Genomic DNA, 18,680 nt, shown 5'->3' on the forward strand with positions numbered 1-18,680 from the left:
CCCCCACCCCGTTTGAAGAACCCAGATGTTGACTGGGTATGGATGTAATGGTTGGACAGTTTGGAAATCTGTCTACTTGATCTGTTTCTGTCTTGATAATTCTGCCTGTATGCTTTGAAGTTTGGGGTGCTGACCTTTTTCCCCTGAACAAGGTAAACGATATATGTCTGACTGATTAAAGTAAGCTTGTTAACCCATTTTGAGTTGCTTTCCTTTATCAAAGCAGATCCAAGAACCTTCTAATGGGCGGCAAACCCTGAGGATGCTTGGGGTGCTTGCTGCTACAGAAACCCAAGAGAATCAACTAAAAAAATAGTCAAAACAATTAACTTAGGCAAAGTTGCAGGATATAAAACAAACCCACACAAATCATGAGCATTTCTATATACTGCCAACAAAACCCAGCAGGAAAAAGAAAAATTCCATTTAAAATGACCATAAACAGCATAAAATATTTGGAAGTCTATATGCCAAGACACATCCAACAACTACATGAACACAATTACAAAACATTTCCGCGAAATAAAGTCAGATCTAAACAATCAAATGCTTAGATTAACTGCTCATAGGTAGTCCAAACCAATATGGTAAAAATGACATAACTATCAAGATTAATTTACTTACTCAGTCATACCAAATTACCAAAAAATTACTTTATAGAGTTAGACAAAATAATGAAATTCATCCAGAAGACAAAAGATCAAGAATATCAAGGCAATTTAAAAAAAAAGTTAAAAAGAATATCTCAAAAGTATATTACAAATTGGTAGCCATCAAAACAACCTGATACTGGTGAAGAAATAAAAGTGGTTGATCAATGGAACATATTAGGCACACAACATACAGACAGTTACTTAGTGTTTGATATACCCAAAGATCCAAGCTTTCAGGGCAAGAACTCACTTTTTGACAAAAACTGCTGGAAAACCAGAAAGCAGTTTGGCAGAAAGTAGGCATACACCAACATCTCACATCCCATACCAAAATAAGATCAAAATGGTTATGTGATTTAAGCAAAAAAAAAAAGGTGCTATTATAAGCAAATTAGGGGAACATGGAAAAATTTACCTGTCAGATTTACAAAGGAAGAGTTCATAGCCAAACAAGGAACAAATTCATATAGGAGGTAAAATGGACAATTTTAGTTACACAAAATTAAAGTTTGTACACAACCAAAACCAATTCAGTTACAATTAGAAGAGAAGTAGAAAATTGGGAGGAAAAATCTTTGTAGCAAGTTTCACTGATAAAGCCTTCATTTCTAAAGATAATATATAGAACTCATTTAAGGAAAAATGTAAATAGAGAAATGCCAATTAAAACAATTCTGAAGCATCAAATCACACACAACAGATTGGTTAACATGACAGAATAGGAAAATGCTGGAGGGGATGTGGAAAAACAGGTACACTAATGCATTACTTCCCCCGTACCATAAAGAGAGCAAAGAAAAAGACAAAGGACTTATCTGCATAAAAATATTTAAAGCAGCTCTTTTAATGGTGGCAAAGAAATAGAAATTTGAGGGGATGTCCAGCAATTGGGAAATGGCTGAACATATGCCCAAAAATTAGCAATTTTGAAACAAAAATCTCCTGCCAAAGACTGAGAGCTACTCTAATCAATACAAGAATCCACAATAATGCTATCCATCTCCAGAGAAAGAACTAATATATTCTGAATGCAGAGTAAAGTAGGTTTTTTCATTTTCATTTTCTTGCCCCCTCCCCCTTTTCTGCAACATGGCTATTGTGGAAATGTTTTACATGATTTCACATATATAATGGGTATCATATTTCTTGCCTTCTCGATGTGTGGGGGAGAAGCAGAAGGAAGAAAATTTGGAACTGAAATTTTTTTAAGTTTAAAAAAACTGTAACATGTTTAAGTCCTTTTATCGCATTCTTTCCTGGTCTCATTTTTTATATTAAAACGACTGTTGATTATTTTTAAGTTCATTATAAAAAAGAAAAATTTTAAGAGGCAGAAAAAAAGATTAAATTTTTATAAACAAAGAAAGAAGAGAAGGACTTTGAAACTGAGAAAGGATAAGTAGAAGCATAGAAATAACAATCAGTAATAAATACTGGGGAAACAGAAATCAAACAAAGTTTGCATTCATAAACAATTGAAATTAGGATTAGAAATATAGAAACTTGCAAAAGTGGAATATTTTCCCTGAGAGAAAAATTACAGAAAAGTCCTGTTTAAGCTTATGAATTCCTTTTAGACTGCTAAGTGTTTAAATAAGGTGTTCATATATTACTACCTGAGCTTACTCCCTTATCCACTAAAAAAGAAAAAAAAAGCTGACTTTAGAATATAAGTAAATCTTTAAATTATGATCTCTTCTCATACATACAAAAGCAAAGTAAAAGAATTTATTAGGACAACTGGGGATGGAGGGTGTTGTTTACCTAATCAAGTGTTTCACATATTTTGGAACCAAAATTCAAAGACAGAAATGTAAAAAAATTGTAACATGACTGCTTTATTTGACTATCATAAAACAAGCAGTAGAAAAACTGCAGAGTATAGCATCAGACTTCAATATGGTATCCTTTTTAAAATTTAGTTTTATATAATAAATGATAAAAATTTATTTGATATTACATAATTGAATCCATGCCCTTATCATTTTACATTTGCATTATTTCAATCCATCCTCTAGTCTGGCTAAATTGCTTACAGATACCAGATTAATCAAGATTAGTTAATCTTGATTAAGCTCTATCAAGCAAAAGTTAAAATCCAAGCCAGCATACCAAGACAACACGATCTGTTTCCAACCTATCTTTGCAGCCTATTTCCAACTATGATCTAATGCAAACCCTCACCTAACCCTTCCTAACAGTCAAGCTTTGTCCACTGTCCTCTTACTAGAGACCAACAATCTCTCTATTTAGCAAATACTACTACCCTTCCTTCAAGAACAAACTCAAATTATATCCTCACTCACAGTTATTCAATCACCATAGCCCTTGGTGACTAGAACTCCCTCCTTAGAACTCCTATACTACATAAAGATGACAGTACATTTTTGGTACTTAGAAAATGCTACCTTGTGCTTGTTGGGTTATTTTGTTGTTGTTGCTGTTTTGGGTGGGGAGGGGGATAATGTGTATTACCCTTTCAATACTGTACCATCCATTAGGACAGATCTGATGCCTCTTTAATGGCGCCAAACTTAACAGAAGAACTAGCTTTTATAAAACTCAGACAATAATAAAATGGACATCACAAATGGTGACCAACCTAAGGATCTTCAAAATAAGTTGCAGTAAATATACCATAATTAGTACATACAGTATACTATGTTGGCTGACAATTCATGACCCATTAAAAGAATGTAGGTTTGTATGGGCAAAGTTATGTTTAAAAGTATACTGCTACTAACAGAAATTTGGATTGGGTACATAATACACAATAAGAAACTCAAAATGGATATATGACCTGAATGAAATTAAAGTCCTGGCTGTGTCTTTACTTATTTAGCTTATTCTGTATAAAATTCCAAAGAGCATTATATATGGGAGGATAATAATTTTTAAGAAGGTAATAACTAAGATACAGTCTGCATTCTGCATAATCTTTAAGATACTTTAAGACACTGAATCTGAATAACAAATTAAGGTAGAAATATATAAAAACAAATTTAAAACAGTCAACATTTTCAAAGAAAACATTAGAATAATCTACCTTCAAATACCTTTTTATTTAAATATATGAACATCCATATTTATAACACATATGAACTAGGGAGTAATTATTAAAATTACTTTACCTTTTCAAAATAACTCATAGAGATCTTTTTAAATAACAAGCTCCACAGTTAAGTTTAAATTTATATATCTGGTTTCCAAAAAACAAATCTATACACTTTACAAGAGAACATATAACCCATACAAAAGCCCCTCTATATGTAGCAACTTGTTCGCTTTTTGATTGTTAAGCACTACTAACATGGTTTGCTACCTGCAAAACCTTTCCCTTACCAAATACTGAATAACAATGCATACTTGACATTCCACATGTCTAAATCTAGAATGAAACCCTAGAAGAAAAACCAATAACTGAATTTATTTTTTGTCCACTTGGAACCTTAACTGTCAACGTTACAGATAACAAAATAAATTCAATTCTAAGCAAATGAAAAATACAAGAGATGCTTAAGTTCTGAAAAACTACAAAAACAATTATATAAATCAAATGGAAAGGTAGAAGCTCAAAAGGCTATGTTCTAAAAGAACATTTCTAAGCCAGTTATTTCACAATGTTATAAATAGCAATTAGTTTCATAGAATCAAATGTTTAAAGCTGGAAAGAGATCTTAGAAATTATCTAGTACAACCTCCTTTTATAAATTAAAAAAAAAAAAAATGAGGCCCACTCCTAGCAAAGATGGGATTTGAACCCCGGTCCCATGATACCCATTCCAGCATTCCATCTATGAAATGTATGTGTCCTCTGAGGCCATTCTTCAAAAGCTTAGTTAGCCCATGATTTGAAACAATCCTGGCTCCCTCATCTTTCCCTCTGTCTTCTGAAAGACACAAGTAGAAATGAGACAAGTCAAGAATGTATCAAATGGCCTTTCAGGAGCTAAGAGGCTTCCATTGGATAAACAAGCAAATATCCCCATCACAAACTTATCTCAATTTCAAGGCCTGTCAGTTTTATCATTTGTGGGAATAATTGATCCATACCCATTTCCTTCACTGTAGTCAATGGCAGTCTTCACTATTCTCTCCCAATGGTATCATGTCTATTATTATGCTCCATTTATCCTCACCCACATGTTCTCCACCAAGCACAGCTCTTCTTGACATGCTGTCTCCCATGTCAACTACATAATCCATTACTTCTGAACAAAGAAAGCACATGCTTTCACTGTGATATTCCAAACCTCAACCTCCCTCCCAAAACTTAGTGACAGATGGTTATACTTGTATCCTTGAGTTAATATCACAAGGTCCTTTTTAAATCCATATTCTGTACACTGGTATGTCATCAGGAAAACAAGCTATTTAGTGAGCACTTACTGTAGACCAGACACCACACTGGGCACTGGGAATACAAGAGAAAAATCAGTCTCTGTTACTAAAGAGCTCAGTCTATCAGAGGAGACCTACATCTATAAGGCAGTATGGGAAAGGGAAGACACTAACAAGTGGATGGGTTAGGAAAGGCCTCCTAGAGAAGGTGGAGCTTGAGCTGAGTTTGGAAGGAAACTAGGGATTCTGAACAGCAGGAAATGAGAAGGAATGACAGAATTACAAATAATATAAATTATAAATGACACATCAAGAACTTAGCAAAAGCTCTTTTAGTTTCCAGCTGATGAGCAAATAGGTGATGATGTTCCTCATCATAAGACTATCTTTTGCTGTGTGTCATTTCCTTCACTTTAGACAGACAAATATTGTAGTATGCTTCCATGATGCCAGAAGGGAGAGAAGTGGGAAGATTCCAGGCATGGAGGGCAGACAGGAAAAATGTCAAGTCTGGAGATAAAGTGTCTTGTTTGAGGAACAGCAAGGAGGCCTGTGTCACTGAAAGGTTTGGGGGCAGGTTATGGAGGACTCTAAACTTTGCAGTATTTTGTATCTGATTCTGAAGGTGATAGGGAGCCAGTGAAGTTTATCAAGTAGAGGACATGACATAGTCAGATACAATGCTTTAGGAAGAACCCAGTGGGAGTTGAGTGAAGTATAGATCAGGGTAAAGAAAAACTTGAGGCAAAGAGACCAGGTTACTGAAATATTGAGGCACAAGGTAATTAATAATGGCCTACACCAGCAATGGTAGCAATGTCAGAGAAAAGAAGGGGGCATATACAAAAGATGTTATAAAGATAAAACTGACAGGCCTTGAAAAAACAGATTAGATTTGGGGGATGAAAAAGAAACGTCAAAGATGACATTTGTGACCTAGGAGACTTGGAGGATGGTTGTACCCTCAACAGTGATGGGGAAGGTAGAAACAAGGGAAAGTTTAGGGGAAAGCAGTCTGAGAGAAACTAGGTAAAGATCAACTTTTCGTACTATATATCAAGACAATTTACACGATACATGATTTATATTTAAAAGATGACTTCATAAACAATTTAAAGGAGCATCAAAAAAATTTCCTGTCATCTATGACTAAGGGAAGAGCTAGAGACAATATATTGAATATAAGGTGTCTACTGAACATCTAGTTCAAGAGATAACATATGCAATTGGAGATGCCAGAATAGAAGTCAGGTGAGAGGTTGGGCTAGATAAGTAGTGTTGAGAATTTTTAGCACTGAGATGATAATTGAATACAAAGGAGCTGATGAAATCATCAAGTAAATAGTACAGAGGGAGAAGAGTGCCTAGGACAGAGCTTTGGGAACATTGACTTACTAGGCAAGATTTGGATGAAGATTCAGCAAAGAAAACAGTACAAGAAGGCCAAGTAGATTGGAGGAGAATGAGGTGAGAGTAGTGTGCTGTAAACCTAGAGAGAGAAGAGAAGATATCAATAAGAGGGTGACTGACAGTGTCAGAGGCTGCAGTGAGTTCAAGAGAGAAGACTGAGAAAAGTTCACTGGATTTGGCAGTTTAAGAAATCCTTGGACAATACTACCAAAATTATCTCCCTGCAAGCCTTGTGTTGGCATGTGCTGAGCTCCACTCGGCTAACCCCAGTTTCTTCTCTCAGAACTCTTCTCTGTATTCCCTCACCCCCTTCCTTCTCAGCTCTGAAAATCCTTCATGGCTCCAAAAAGCCGAAGAGAAGCCTGACCCTGAGTGAAGCAGAATTGGTAAGTTTCCCACCCCCTCCGCAGCCACTGCTAGCTGCACAAGGTGACACAGTACAAGAAGGGCATGGACTCTCTGTACACGCAGGGCAAGTAGCGCTAAGGCCTCAAGCAGAGCAGGTAAGGTGGCCAGATCAAGCCTATCTTCCACAAGAAGGCCAAGACCATGAAGAAGATAGTGCTGAGGCTTGAGTGCTTGGAGCCCAACTTGCAGGGATCCATGAAAATGCTGGCCATCAAGCACAGTAAGCATTTTGAGCTGGGAGGAGACAAGAAGGGCCAACTGATCCAGTTCTGAACTGCTTCCAGCGCAATCTGTGCAATACCAATGAAACTCCCAAAGAATTATTTTATAGAGCTAGAAAAAAAATTCATATAGAGGTAAAAAGGTCAATAATATCAAACAAATTAATGAAAAAAAGAAGTAAGAAGGAAGGAGGTCTAGAAGTACCAGATCTCAAACTATACAACAAAGTCATAATCATCAAAACAATTTGGTACTGGGTAAAAAACAGAGGTTGATTAGTAGAAAAGATTAGGTACATAATATACAGAAGCAAGATAATCTAAACTAGTGTTTAATAAGCCCAAAGATCTCAGCTACTGGGAAAAGAACTCACTATTTGACAAAAACTGTTGAGAAAACTGGAAAGTAGTCTGAGAGAAACTAGGTAGAGATCAACTTTTCATACTATACATCAAGAAAATTTACATGTTACATGATTTGTATTTAAAAGGTGACATCATAAACAATTTAAAGGAGCATGGAAAAAATTACCTGTCATCTATGGCTAAGAGAAGGGCTAGAGAGGATCATGGGAGATAAAATGGAGAATTTTTATTACATAAAATTAAAGTTTGTGCACCCGAGCATAAACAATTCAGCTACAATTAGAAGAGAAGCAGAAAATTGGGAGAAAAATCTTTGTAGCAATTTTTTTCTGATAAAATTCTCATTTCTAAGATATACAGGGAACTGATTGAAACTTACAATAACATGAGTCATTCCAATTGATAAATGGTCAAGGGATAGGAATAGACAGTCTTCAAACAAAGAAATCCAAGATATCAATCACTATTAGAAACATATAAATTTTTGAAACCCTGAATTACCCTTCACTAATTAGATTGGCAAAGATGACAAAAAAAGAAAAATGACAAGTGGTAGAGGAGCTCTGGGAAAACAGGTAAAATAATGTACTGTTGGTAAATATGTAAACTGGACCAGCCATTATGGAAAGCAATTTGGAACAATGTTCCAAAAGCTATTAAAGTGCATACCCTTTGACCCAGCAATACCACTACTAGGTCTAAGATCAAAGAAAGAGGAAAAGGACTCATATGTACAAAAATGGAGCCACTTTTTCTGGCAGCAAGGATTTGGACACTGAGAGTGTGCTCAGCAATTGGTGAACAGATAAGCAAATTATGGTATATAAATGTGATATACTATTGTGGAGTAAGAGATAATAAGGAAGATGATTTTGGAGAAATATGAGAAGACTTGTATAAACTAATGCAAAGTAAAGTGAAGAAAATCAGAAGAACAGAAGACATCTTTATAACTATGAAAGACTTAGGCTCTCTAATCAACATAATGGCTAACCACAATTCCACTCATGATGAAGCATGCTACCTATCTCTTGATGGAAAGATGTTGGACAAAATGAAGACTGAGCCACATGGGGGGTTTCTAATTTGTTTGTTTTGGAAGGGGTTTTGAATACGGACAATTCAGGAATGTTTTGCTTGGCTATACTGTTTATAACAGGTTTTCTTTCTCCTATTTTCCCAACTGAGGGGAGATAGTAAAGAAAGTGCCGTGGAAGATGAAGTAAACCTGAAAATAAAATTGAACTTTTTGAAAAAGATCATTGGTTAACTTTGGAGAGAAACTAAACTGCAAGACATAAAAAGAGTGAGAGGAAAGGGAAGATAGCCTTTTTCAAGGAGATCAGTCACAAAGGCTGAGAGATGTAGGATGATGGCTACTGAGGATGGATGGATCAAGTGAGATTTTTTTTTAAGGATGGGGAGACAAGGATATTTGCATACAAAAGGGAAGCTGTAGACTAGGAGAGACTGAAAATAAGTGAGAGTTTAGATGATGGGGAGGGGTAATTTGCTGGAGAAGAGGATGAAATGGGGTTACTCATGCATGTAAAGAGATTCTCTTGGCAAGATTTCTCACATCTTCATTTGAGATGGGATGAAGAAGAAAGTAGCAGAAGACATCTTATTGACATGAGACAGAGGGGAGAGCTGGAAAATCTTGGTGCATGGTTTATTTTTTTCAGTGAAATATGAAGCAAGATTCTTAGCTGAGTGAGCTGCAGGAAGTTTGAGAAGTGATGAAAAAGTTCGGAAAAGTTGGTGTGGTGAGAATAGTGAGTTATTTACAGAGATATAAAATAATTGCCTTGCAAAAGTGAGAGCCCAGTTAAGATAATGTAACATTAAATGTGCAGTAGACCCAGTGAGAACAGTTGCATGATTTTCTCCATCTTCATTCAGAAGTATGTCTGTAGAAGCAAAAGAAAAGGATAGTGGGAATAATCCAGGGCTGAGATTTGGCAATGCAAGATTGGGGAAAGGATAAAGGGGACAAAGGATTCAAGAGTACAGTGCAGAGTTGAACTGGTTCACTAAGGGGTCAATATGCTGAAGAGAGGAAGTACAGCCAGTACAGGAATAATGAACTAGAAAAGAACTAAGGAGTCAAGGAAACAGGGGTCACGGGGAAAACAAAAACTAGGATTAGGAGCTACATAGCAGAGGGAGAGGCAGAATGACAACATACTGTTATCAGAACTTCAGAGTCCATAAATATGATAGTAGAGCATTTGTGAGTGATAGCAAAAGTATGACCATTTCTCTCTGTAGCTGTAGTGGGATAGGGTGGAAGGGTAGGTCATGGGAAATGAGCAAGTTGAGATACTGAGGTATAAGTGTTTAAGAGAGTATCAAGATTAATTCTGAAGTCCCCTGGTGTGAGGACAGGAATTGCAGAGGACAGAGACTAAATCAGGAACCAAACTAACTGAAAAACACAAAGTGTCCTAGAGATTGAGAGATTAACAACTACCAGAATTTTGCTTAGGTGGTATGGATTAAGTTAAACCTCTCAAAGGAGGAGAGGTTACTTAAGTGATGCAGAGTGCACTGGAGAGCCTGAAAATGGCAATGGGGAGAGCAAAAAATATTCTAACTCCCCAACCTTGACCAAAGAGTCAGGGGGAATGAGTGAATATACAATCAGTCCTGGAAAGTGATCTAGGAGTTTGTACCATCAGGAGAGTACCAGATTTCAGTGAAAACTAAAGGATGAATGGTATAGAAAAGGGAAAGAAGTTTTTGTTCATGTGGGAGATACATATATATGCACGTATGTATATAATATATATTTACTGTATTAGAAATCAAAATTGATAAATTTTAAATATATTAATTCATTTAAAATAATAAACCCATTACATTAACATAAATAACAATTTTATGAAAAGTAATTGGGGCAGCTAGGTGGCACAGTGAATAGAGCACCAGTCCTGGAGTCAGGAGGACCTGAGTTCAAATCCAGCCTCAAACTTCTGACACACTAGCTGTGTGACCCTGGTCAAGTCACTTAACCCCAATTGCCTTGCCTCCCCCCTCCAAAAAAATAAAAGTAATTAGATTTTTTTAAAAGTTAGTGAAATTACCACACATGTATAACCTATATTGAATTGCTTGTCTTCTCAAAGGGTAGGTGAAGAGGGAAGGGAGAAAATCTGGAACTCAAAGTTTTAAAAACAAATGTTAAAAATTTGTTTTTACATGCAACCAGGAAATAAGATATACAGGAAATGGGGTATAGAAATCCATCTTGCCCTACGAGAAAGTAAGGGGGAAAGGGATTGAGGGGGGGATGCAGAATGGAGGAAGGGGTAATCAGTATGCTTGCCATATTGGGGTAGGGGGTTGGGGAGAGATGAGGAGAAAATTTGGAACTCAAAATCTTGTGGAAATGAATGCTGAAAACTAAAAATAAATAGATACAAAAAGTTAGTGAAACTGTAGCCTTCATTTTATGTATTTTTTTCATATCTCTTTAATCTGGTTTTATAGAAGATCCTTTAATTTTCATAGCTGCTACTGCACTGAATGTGTTGTGATATGTTGTTCTGGTTGGAAATCTATGAGGAATATTCAACTTAAGTTGGAAAAGGGAGTCTTTTCATAGAACACCAGCCCTGGAGTCAGGAGGATCTGAGTTTGAAACCAGTCTCAGACACTTACTAGCTGTGTGGCTCTGAGCAAGTCTTAACCTTAACTGACTCCCCACTCCCATCTCCCCCCCAAAAAAAGTCTTTTTCAGAAAAATGTGGATATCATTTTTTGATACATACCAAAACTGAACAAGTGGTAGTTTCTTAAATGTTAGTTGCACTATGAGATCTGAAACTTTATCAATGGACTTTTCTAATTGTTACAGTCAAATCCAATGCTCTATCTAGCACTTTTAATGGATCTTTTATCCATTTTGTAATACCAAGCATTGGTAACTTGGAAAATACTGCTTTACTAAGTAAAACATCATCAGACAAGTCTTCCAAAATTCCAATTTTCCCTGGAAAGCTCAAATCTTCTATTGACAACAAATATTGTTAACTGTTCCCTTAAAATGACAGGATGACTGCTGATTTCTGGGAAAATATCTGCCTAAATTCAGTCTGAAGAAGCAGGGTTTGTAAGTCATTCTTTCAAGTAAAACTGATGTTCTGTGAAAAAAGCAAGTTCAGCTCACAAGTCAAATGAGTATTTTTCCTCAAAATAATCACTATACTACACAGAAGTGCTTTATGCATACTTCTCATTTCATTACACAGAATATTAACAAGGCAGTATGTACTCAAGGGTTGATATTTAATAAAGTCAATCATTTTTATTGCTTAATCAAGGAAATTCTTAAGTGAAGCAAGCTTTTTTTTTTAACTGCAAGTATGTGACAATGAAGAATGTGACAACCAGTACAGTTTGATGCCACTGCCTTGATTTCTTAGCTGGCAGTTTTACCCACCATCACTTTTGAACCTTCAGGGCAAGTGTCAATACAGTTGTTTCAGGCTAAACCAAGAAATTCAAAAGTTATTCAATACTTTAAATATTTCAACACTACATGTGTTTATTGCCAAGGATTCAATGAAAGAGCTTCAATGATGTGTTAGCTCCTATATTCCAAGTCCAGCCCTGTCTGAAGATTCATCCATCCATAAAGACAAAAGTACAATTCTGCAGACAAGATATTAACTCAGTCTTCATGTTTGCAGCTAAATCTTTAACCCACAAGCTATGATGCCTTGAAAAATTCTACTGAATGTGTGGAGAAAAAAACAAATAATGTCTTAGTATTATTATGAAGATTGTTTTGTTCTCACACATCCCCTGATAGGGTCTCACAAATCCCCAGGGGTCCCCAGACCACACTCTGAGAATTCCTCTATTAGATGAAGTAAAATATTAAGCCCAAACTGTGTTTTATATATTGTAACACTTGTTCAAAATTCCTATGTTACTTTGAAATGAATTGTGTCCTAAGATTATGAAGAAATTCAGTTGATTTGGACATCTTAAGACTATGCTTGAATTTAAAAGGTTTTATAAATTAATAGTTTCTGGCAGACATGCTGAAACTCAGGGTATACTATGTTTTTCTTCAATAGGTGATCAGGAAATGCTTCCTCTAGTAGATGATTCTAAGTATTCTAACAAATACAGGGGCTAAGAAAGATATATGGTATAGGGAAACAGCCTGAGCAAAAGTACAGAATCAGGTAATGGAATGCCAAATTCAGGAAACAGAAAATAGTTCAGTTTGGCTGGAATGTATGATGTATGAAGAGGAGTAATATGAAGTTCTAGTCTGGAAACATTCAAATTTCATCCTAAAGGGAATAGAGGAGTCATTGTATATTCCTAAGTAGGGGACTGACATAGTCAGAACTGTGTTTTAAGAAGATGATTTTGGCAGATAAATTAATGAGGGAAGAAACTGGAAATAAGGAGACTAAGGAGGCTGAACAAGGCTAATAGCTATATAAGTAGAAAAAAGAAGACACATATGAGAATTCGAGAGATGCTGTGGAAGCCTTATCAACAAGACTTGACAACTGACTGGATATGGGAAATGAGAGTGAAGGTGAAGGAAGAATTCAGAATGACTAAGATAGTCAACCTAGGTTACTAGAAGAATAAGGGTACCCTCAGTAGAAATGGGTAAAGACGGAGCTGGGACAGGTTTAGGGTGAAAATTCTACTTTGGACAAGCTCAATTTGAGATGCCAAAGGTCCAGCTAGGGAGAAATACCCAGTAAACAATAGATGTTGGATCAGCAGGACTAGTGTTCAGGAGAAAGACAATTCAATCAGTCAGTAAACATTTATTAGGCACCTGCTATGTAGTAGGTATACAACAAGTACTGAGGATACAAGAAAAGGTAAAAGAGTCTCTGATCTCAAAGAGATCACCGTCTAATGGGGGAGACATTTAAAGATTATAACAAGCCCTGAATATCTACATTTGAGAGTCACCTGCATAAAAATGGAATTGAACCCATGATAATTAATGAAGTTACCAAGATATGTGGTATAGAGAAAGAAGCCAATCCCAGGACCTATCTTTCTCACTTTCTCTTACTCATTTCAACATTTATCAGTTTGGACACTCCCTTTACCAACATAAATTTCTTATTTAACAGACATGTATATCTTATTTAGCTTAGCTGACAATCTTCAAGAGGTGCTATGGCTGGAATTCATTAGTCAACCTGGTGATGAGCTTCTCTAAACGAGGTAGGCTGGCTCTCAGCCTACGGAAATAAATCACAAAAAACACATATTTGAAGCCTTTCTGGTTTGAGAAAAACTGCCAGAGCTTATGTTCCATTGTTACATACCCAGATAACCCAGAGAACTCTACACCCCATAAAACAGTACACACCCTGACTACTGCAATAGCCACTTGTTCTCCTTGCCTCAAGTCTCTCCTCTTTTCAATTTATCTTCAACACAGTTGCCAAAGTAATAATCCTAAAACAGGTCTAAACATTTTAATTTTCCTAATCAAACATTCGGCATGTGGCTGAGCTGCACAGTGTATAGAACACTGTGTCAGGAAGACTTGAGTTCAAATTTGACTTCAGACATGTAGTAGCTGTGTGACCCTGGACAAGTCACTTAACTTCTGAATGCCTCAGTTTCCCCAACTGTAAAATGAGGATACTAATAGCACCCACCTTGCCTGCATGTTGTTGAGGATCAAATGAGATGAAGAGACCTTAGCACAGAGCCTGTAACATAATGAATGCTCTAGAAATGGTTATTGTTATTATTATTACTGGCTTACTGTTAACTTTTAGAGTTAAATACAAACTGTTCTCTTTGGCATTTGAATATTCACAATCTGGCCCCTACCTATTTTATTACACACACACACACACACACACACACACACACTCCTCTCCTTCATGAACTTCAGCCAAACTAGCTTTCTCTTACACCCAACGTGCCATGTTCCATCTTCTTGCCTTTGCATATGCCCTCTCCCATGCCTGGAATGCACCCTTCTTCATCTCCATCTCAAAGAACTCATAGTTTCCTTTAAAGTTCAGTTCAAATGCTACCTTCTACATTGAGGCTTTTCTTAATTCTGCAAGCTGTTAGTGCATTCCCCTGGGTCTAAACTTTCAACAGTTTTGTCTTTATTTTCTTTAAATTTATATATGTGCATATTGTGTCTCCAATAGAAAGTAAGTTACATGAGGTAAAAAAAACTGTTTTACTTTGTGTCTTTCCATTCCCAGTGCCTAGGATATGTCTGACATATAGTAGGGGCTTAATAAATGTTTGCTGATTTGACAATTTTAAGATCAAATCAGAAAACATAAGTGAAGGCACTTAAGTGAACCATAAACATAAGTTTTTATTATACCTAATTTGTGTGACTTTTCCTTATTTGTATGAATGTTCAAAGACAAATTATAACGGCTATTAGTAGATTGTCCTAATCAAATAAAAAATTGGATCTCAGGCCCAAGAGATATAATTCAGTAATGAAAACAACTGTTAAAGGGCAATAGTTCATTTTGCAGAGACAGCTGGTCTTTCAACACATCTGAAGTTCATTTTATACTTAAACAAAAGGTGCAGTGTAGTGTTACATTTCATCCCACCTGCTACACTAACACAAATTAGTTATTCCTAACCTGACCAATGCTTGTGATTTTTAAGATGTAGAATCATTTATATGAAACAAAGAAAAGGTATTATTACTATGCACTTTTTAGTAAACTCAAAGGCTAACATAAAGTCAAGATCTAATTCCAAACAGTATAGAAAGCTTTATCACATTTCAATGAATGTGAGGCATTTATATACCTTACTAAGTCTCAGGATATCTGATACTACATTATCGCAACTGTGCTGAATATCAGACTCTATTTACATACATTTCAGTAACCATGAACTATTTCAAACCTTTATCAACCAGTGCAAGTCACTTCATCTTATTTCTTCACTTTTAAAATGAGGATAGTAGTTTTTTTTACCATCTACCTTAGTGTTGTTAAAAGACTAAAATTTAATACACAAGTATTTCAAATATTTATAAGAAAAATGACTTGAAAACTATAATTATACAACAGTTACTATTACTGTTCTATATTCTAATAACATTCTATAACATTTCCTTCTGAAAGAACTGACTTCAAATTATACATATTTTCTTTAATTGCAGTTCTTTAGACTTCTTTCAGATCTTAATTAAACCAAACTAAATAAATAAACTAACAAATACGTATCAATATAATAGATCTTATATTCTACAGGGAAATATAAGAGGTTCACATACCCATCAGTATAAGAAACAAAAAGCAATGAGAGGGGAGGAGGGAACCAACAAGCAACAAGACCTTGCCAAGGTAGCCCTTGAAGTCAGCCTTAAAAGGAACCCTGGATTCCAAGAGACAAGGATGAGGAAGAAGAATATTTTGTGTGAGAATCAAGACAGTTTTTGCAAAGGCAATATGGGGAGAGACAGAATTTCCTATTAAGAGAACAGCAGATCGGGCAGTTTGGCTTAATTATAAAAAAGTTAGGGACAAGGAATAATGTATAACTGAACCTAGTATACTATTGAAATAAATGGACTTTTGGGGGGAACCATTCAGCTTCCAAAATAAAAAGGTATATCATAAGAATAGGAATAACTATTTGGCATATATCCCCAAAGAAATCAATAAAAAAAGAAAAGGACCTATATGTCTAAAAATACAGCAGCAATTTTTGAAGTGGCAAAAGAACTGGAAATTAAGAGTAGTGTCCACCAATTGGGAAATAGCTGGACAAATTATGGCATATGAATGTAATGAAACTGACAGTTTCAGAGAAACCTGGGAAGACTTGTGTGAACTGATAGTAAAGTTGAGTAGAACCAGGTGAATAATTTTATACAACAAATACATTGTAAAAACAAACAATTTTTAAAGACTTAAAAACTCTGACCAATGAAATGAAGAACCATGATTCCAGAGTTCTGATGAGGAAGAATGTTACCTACTTCCGGAGAGAGATGATGGATTCAATATGCAGAATGCAATATTCATTTTTGGATAACGTCAAGGCCAGAATGCTTTGCTTGACTACATAGCTTTGTAATCAAAGTGTTATTTTTCTTTTCTTTTTTTCCCAATGGGAGGAAGATGAGGAGAGAAATAAATGCTTGGCAATTGAAAAAAATTAAAATTTGAAAAAAACATAAGGATAGGGGCTGGATCTGGAAATTTCATTTCATTCTCTACCAATGCAGGTTCTCTGCAGTTTCTAGTTTTAAGTCCATCCTCAGAGCACTGATCGAGCTGACTTGTCCACAAACATTCAAACATTATGTGTTCAGACGTGTGAATTGAGGTGTTCTGGGCTCCAAGACCAGCTCTCTACCCACTAAAGCAAGCTCTTCCCCGCTAAATCACAAGAAAGCATATTGATATTACAGATATATTCAAAAAAGCAACCCCCCAAATCACCATAAGAATCAGCACACATTCAGTCCAAACCCTTCCCCAGGATTTTCCAAGGAATAATTAAGGTCCTACCAGAGCTCTCCCTCCCAGGGGCTCTAAGACTTCCCTGGGAGATTTCCAAAATGGACACTACCACGGTTCTCCCCCTTCTTTAAGTTTTGCTGAGACTCACTGAGAAGACGAGCTGGCAGTAACAGCTCCTCCCCCATTCCACTGAGGGACTTCTCAGTCAACACCGACTCCCTGTTCCACTTTCCCTACAGGCTACCCATCAGTCCATGGTCAACACCACCAACCACTCCCACCCTCAGGGATCCCAAGGCTTGGGGAAATGAAAATTAGCTCCTCCTCATAAAGCAGCCAGAAAATCCCATTCAAAATAACAAACAGTACAATGATTGCTTATTTCCCCAACGCTGCTGCAGCACAAAAATATTTTATTCAAATAAAAGTCCAACTGTGCTCAATAATGCACTCTACTTAGGATTTAGAAATATTACCAAATGAAAGAACTATCCTGACACTGAGGAATTTTTTAAAATTATCATTCAAGATATAGTATATCTTAAAAAAAAATTCCACAAGCTGGCCTTGCCATTCAATAACCTCAAAATTTTCTCTTCCTGAATATGTCATCCACCTTTTGGAGTAAATGTAACTTAACCCTCACAAAGCAAAGAGTAAGATCAGTTCTAAACTGTATTCCCTAAGTGTTACAGTTGCTCACCAGAAAAAAAAAATAAATGGTAAACACAAGGCTAGAGGGAGAGGATGAGGGGCCAACCTGCCATACCCACACCCAGCCAACAAGACGACTCTTTACTCACCACCAGTCCATAGTCTATAACAAGCTCTCTCTTACATCACCTTCTGTTTTAACCAAATCTCACTCAAAGAGACCTAAAAGCCGCAGCACTTGGTGGGGAGAAGGCACTCTCCCCTCCCCCCCCCCAAAGAGAAGTAATACAGTAAATACTGGTCTTGGGGGTTCCCTCTCCTCGTCACCCTCCACGGTCCAGTGTCTGGAACACAAATCTGTCTGTTCCCCACCGCGCTTGCGCAAAAGTACCGTCCGTCGCTCGCTCGCTCCCTCCCGCCTCCCTCCCTCCCACCCCACAGTCACGGAACCCGCCGGACCCGAGGAGCCCTCGGGGCAGAAAGCTGACAACCTCACTCACGCCAGAACAAAGCCCGACTGACAGCCAGGCCGTCCGTCCGTCAGCCCGCGCGCTGACCTCCTTGCACTTGTGCACTTCCCCACCGAATGCCGCACCGCGCCCCCCCCCCCCCCGTCTCGCATACACGGAGCCCGCCCGCGCGTGAAGCCGACTCGAGCGCGCTCCCCCCCCCCCCCCCGCCCCCAGTTTTGCCCTCCCCCCCGCCCTCCCCAGCACCCTCCGGTGGCTTCTCTCTGCGGCGTTGTGAAACTGAGGCGGCGGCGGCCACAGGAAGTGACATTCGGCTGTCTCGTCCCCCCCGCCCCCACCGGTCACGCAACAACCAATCACCAGAGGGAGAGGGTGGGGCCGGGGCGGGGCGAGTCGAGGGACCCGACCTGGTGTGATTTACTCCGAGAACCTCGGTGCTAACCAATCCTAGGTTCCGAGAGTCGCGGTGTGTTTACTACTGCTGGAAGAGGAATTCCCTCCGACCAATCACGATCCAAATTAGAATGCCCCCATTGGGCTGTTATCTGGACAGGGAGATTATCAATAAAAGGCTGCAGGATTGGATGCCGGGGCAAGACCCGGGGAGCGCAGCCAGTCATAAACTGATTCATCCTGACTTTAAGGGAACTAGCTTTTAGGGGTTTTTTTTTAATCCCCACCAATCGCAGT

The 18,680-nt window shown here is 37.4% G+C and overlaps 1 protein-coding gene across 2 annotated transcripts in view; it reads right to left on the minus strand.

Moving 5' to 3' along the window:
- Window positions 1–18,150, minus strand: part of ZBTB5 (zinc finger and BTB domain containing 5) — a 44,543-nt gene extending 26,393 nt beyond the window's left edge. The window contains exon 1 of one of the 2 annotated variants that reach the window (XM_069085259.1): window positions 18,021–18,150. In XM_069085259.1, coding sequence (XP_068941360.1) covers window positions 18,021–18,142 — 122 coding nt within the window. In that variant the 5' untranslated portion in view covers window positions 18,143–18,150. Of the gene's footprint in view, window positions 1–17,669; window positions 17,865–18,020 lie in introns of those variants that run through there. The other variant, XM_069085260.1, reaches the window with a different exon arrangement.
- Window positions 18,151–18,680: the final 530 nt, after the last annotated feature.

Source organism: Petaurus breviceps, unplaced genomic scaffold, assembly GCF_028583685.1.
Source record: "Petaurus breviceps papuanus isolate PSGF00001 unplaced genomic scaffold, PetGlider_PUasm1.0 175, whole genome shotgun sequence".
In the NCBI taxonomy this organism is placed as follows: domain Eukaryota; kingdom Metazoa; phylum Chordata; class Mammalia; order Diprotodontia; family Petauridae; genus Petaurus; species Petaurus breviceps.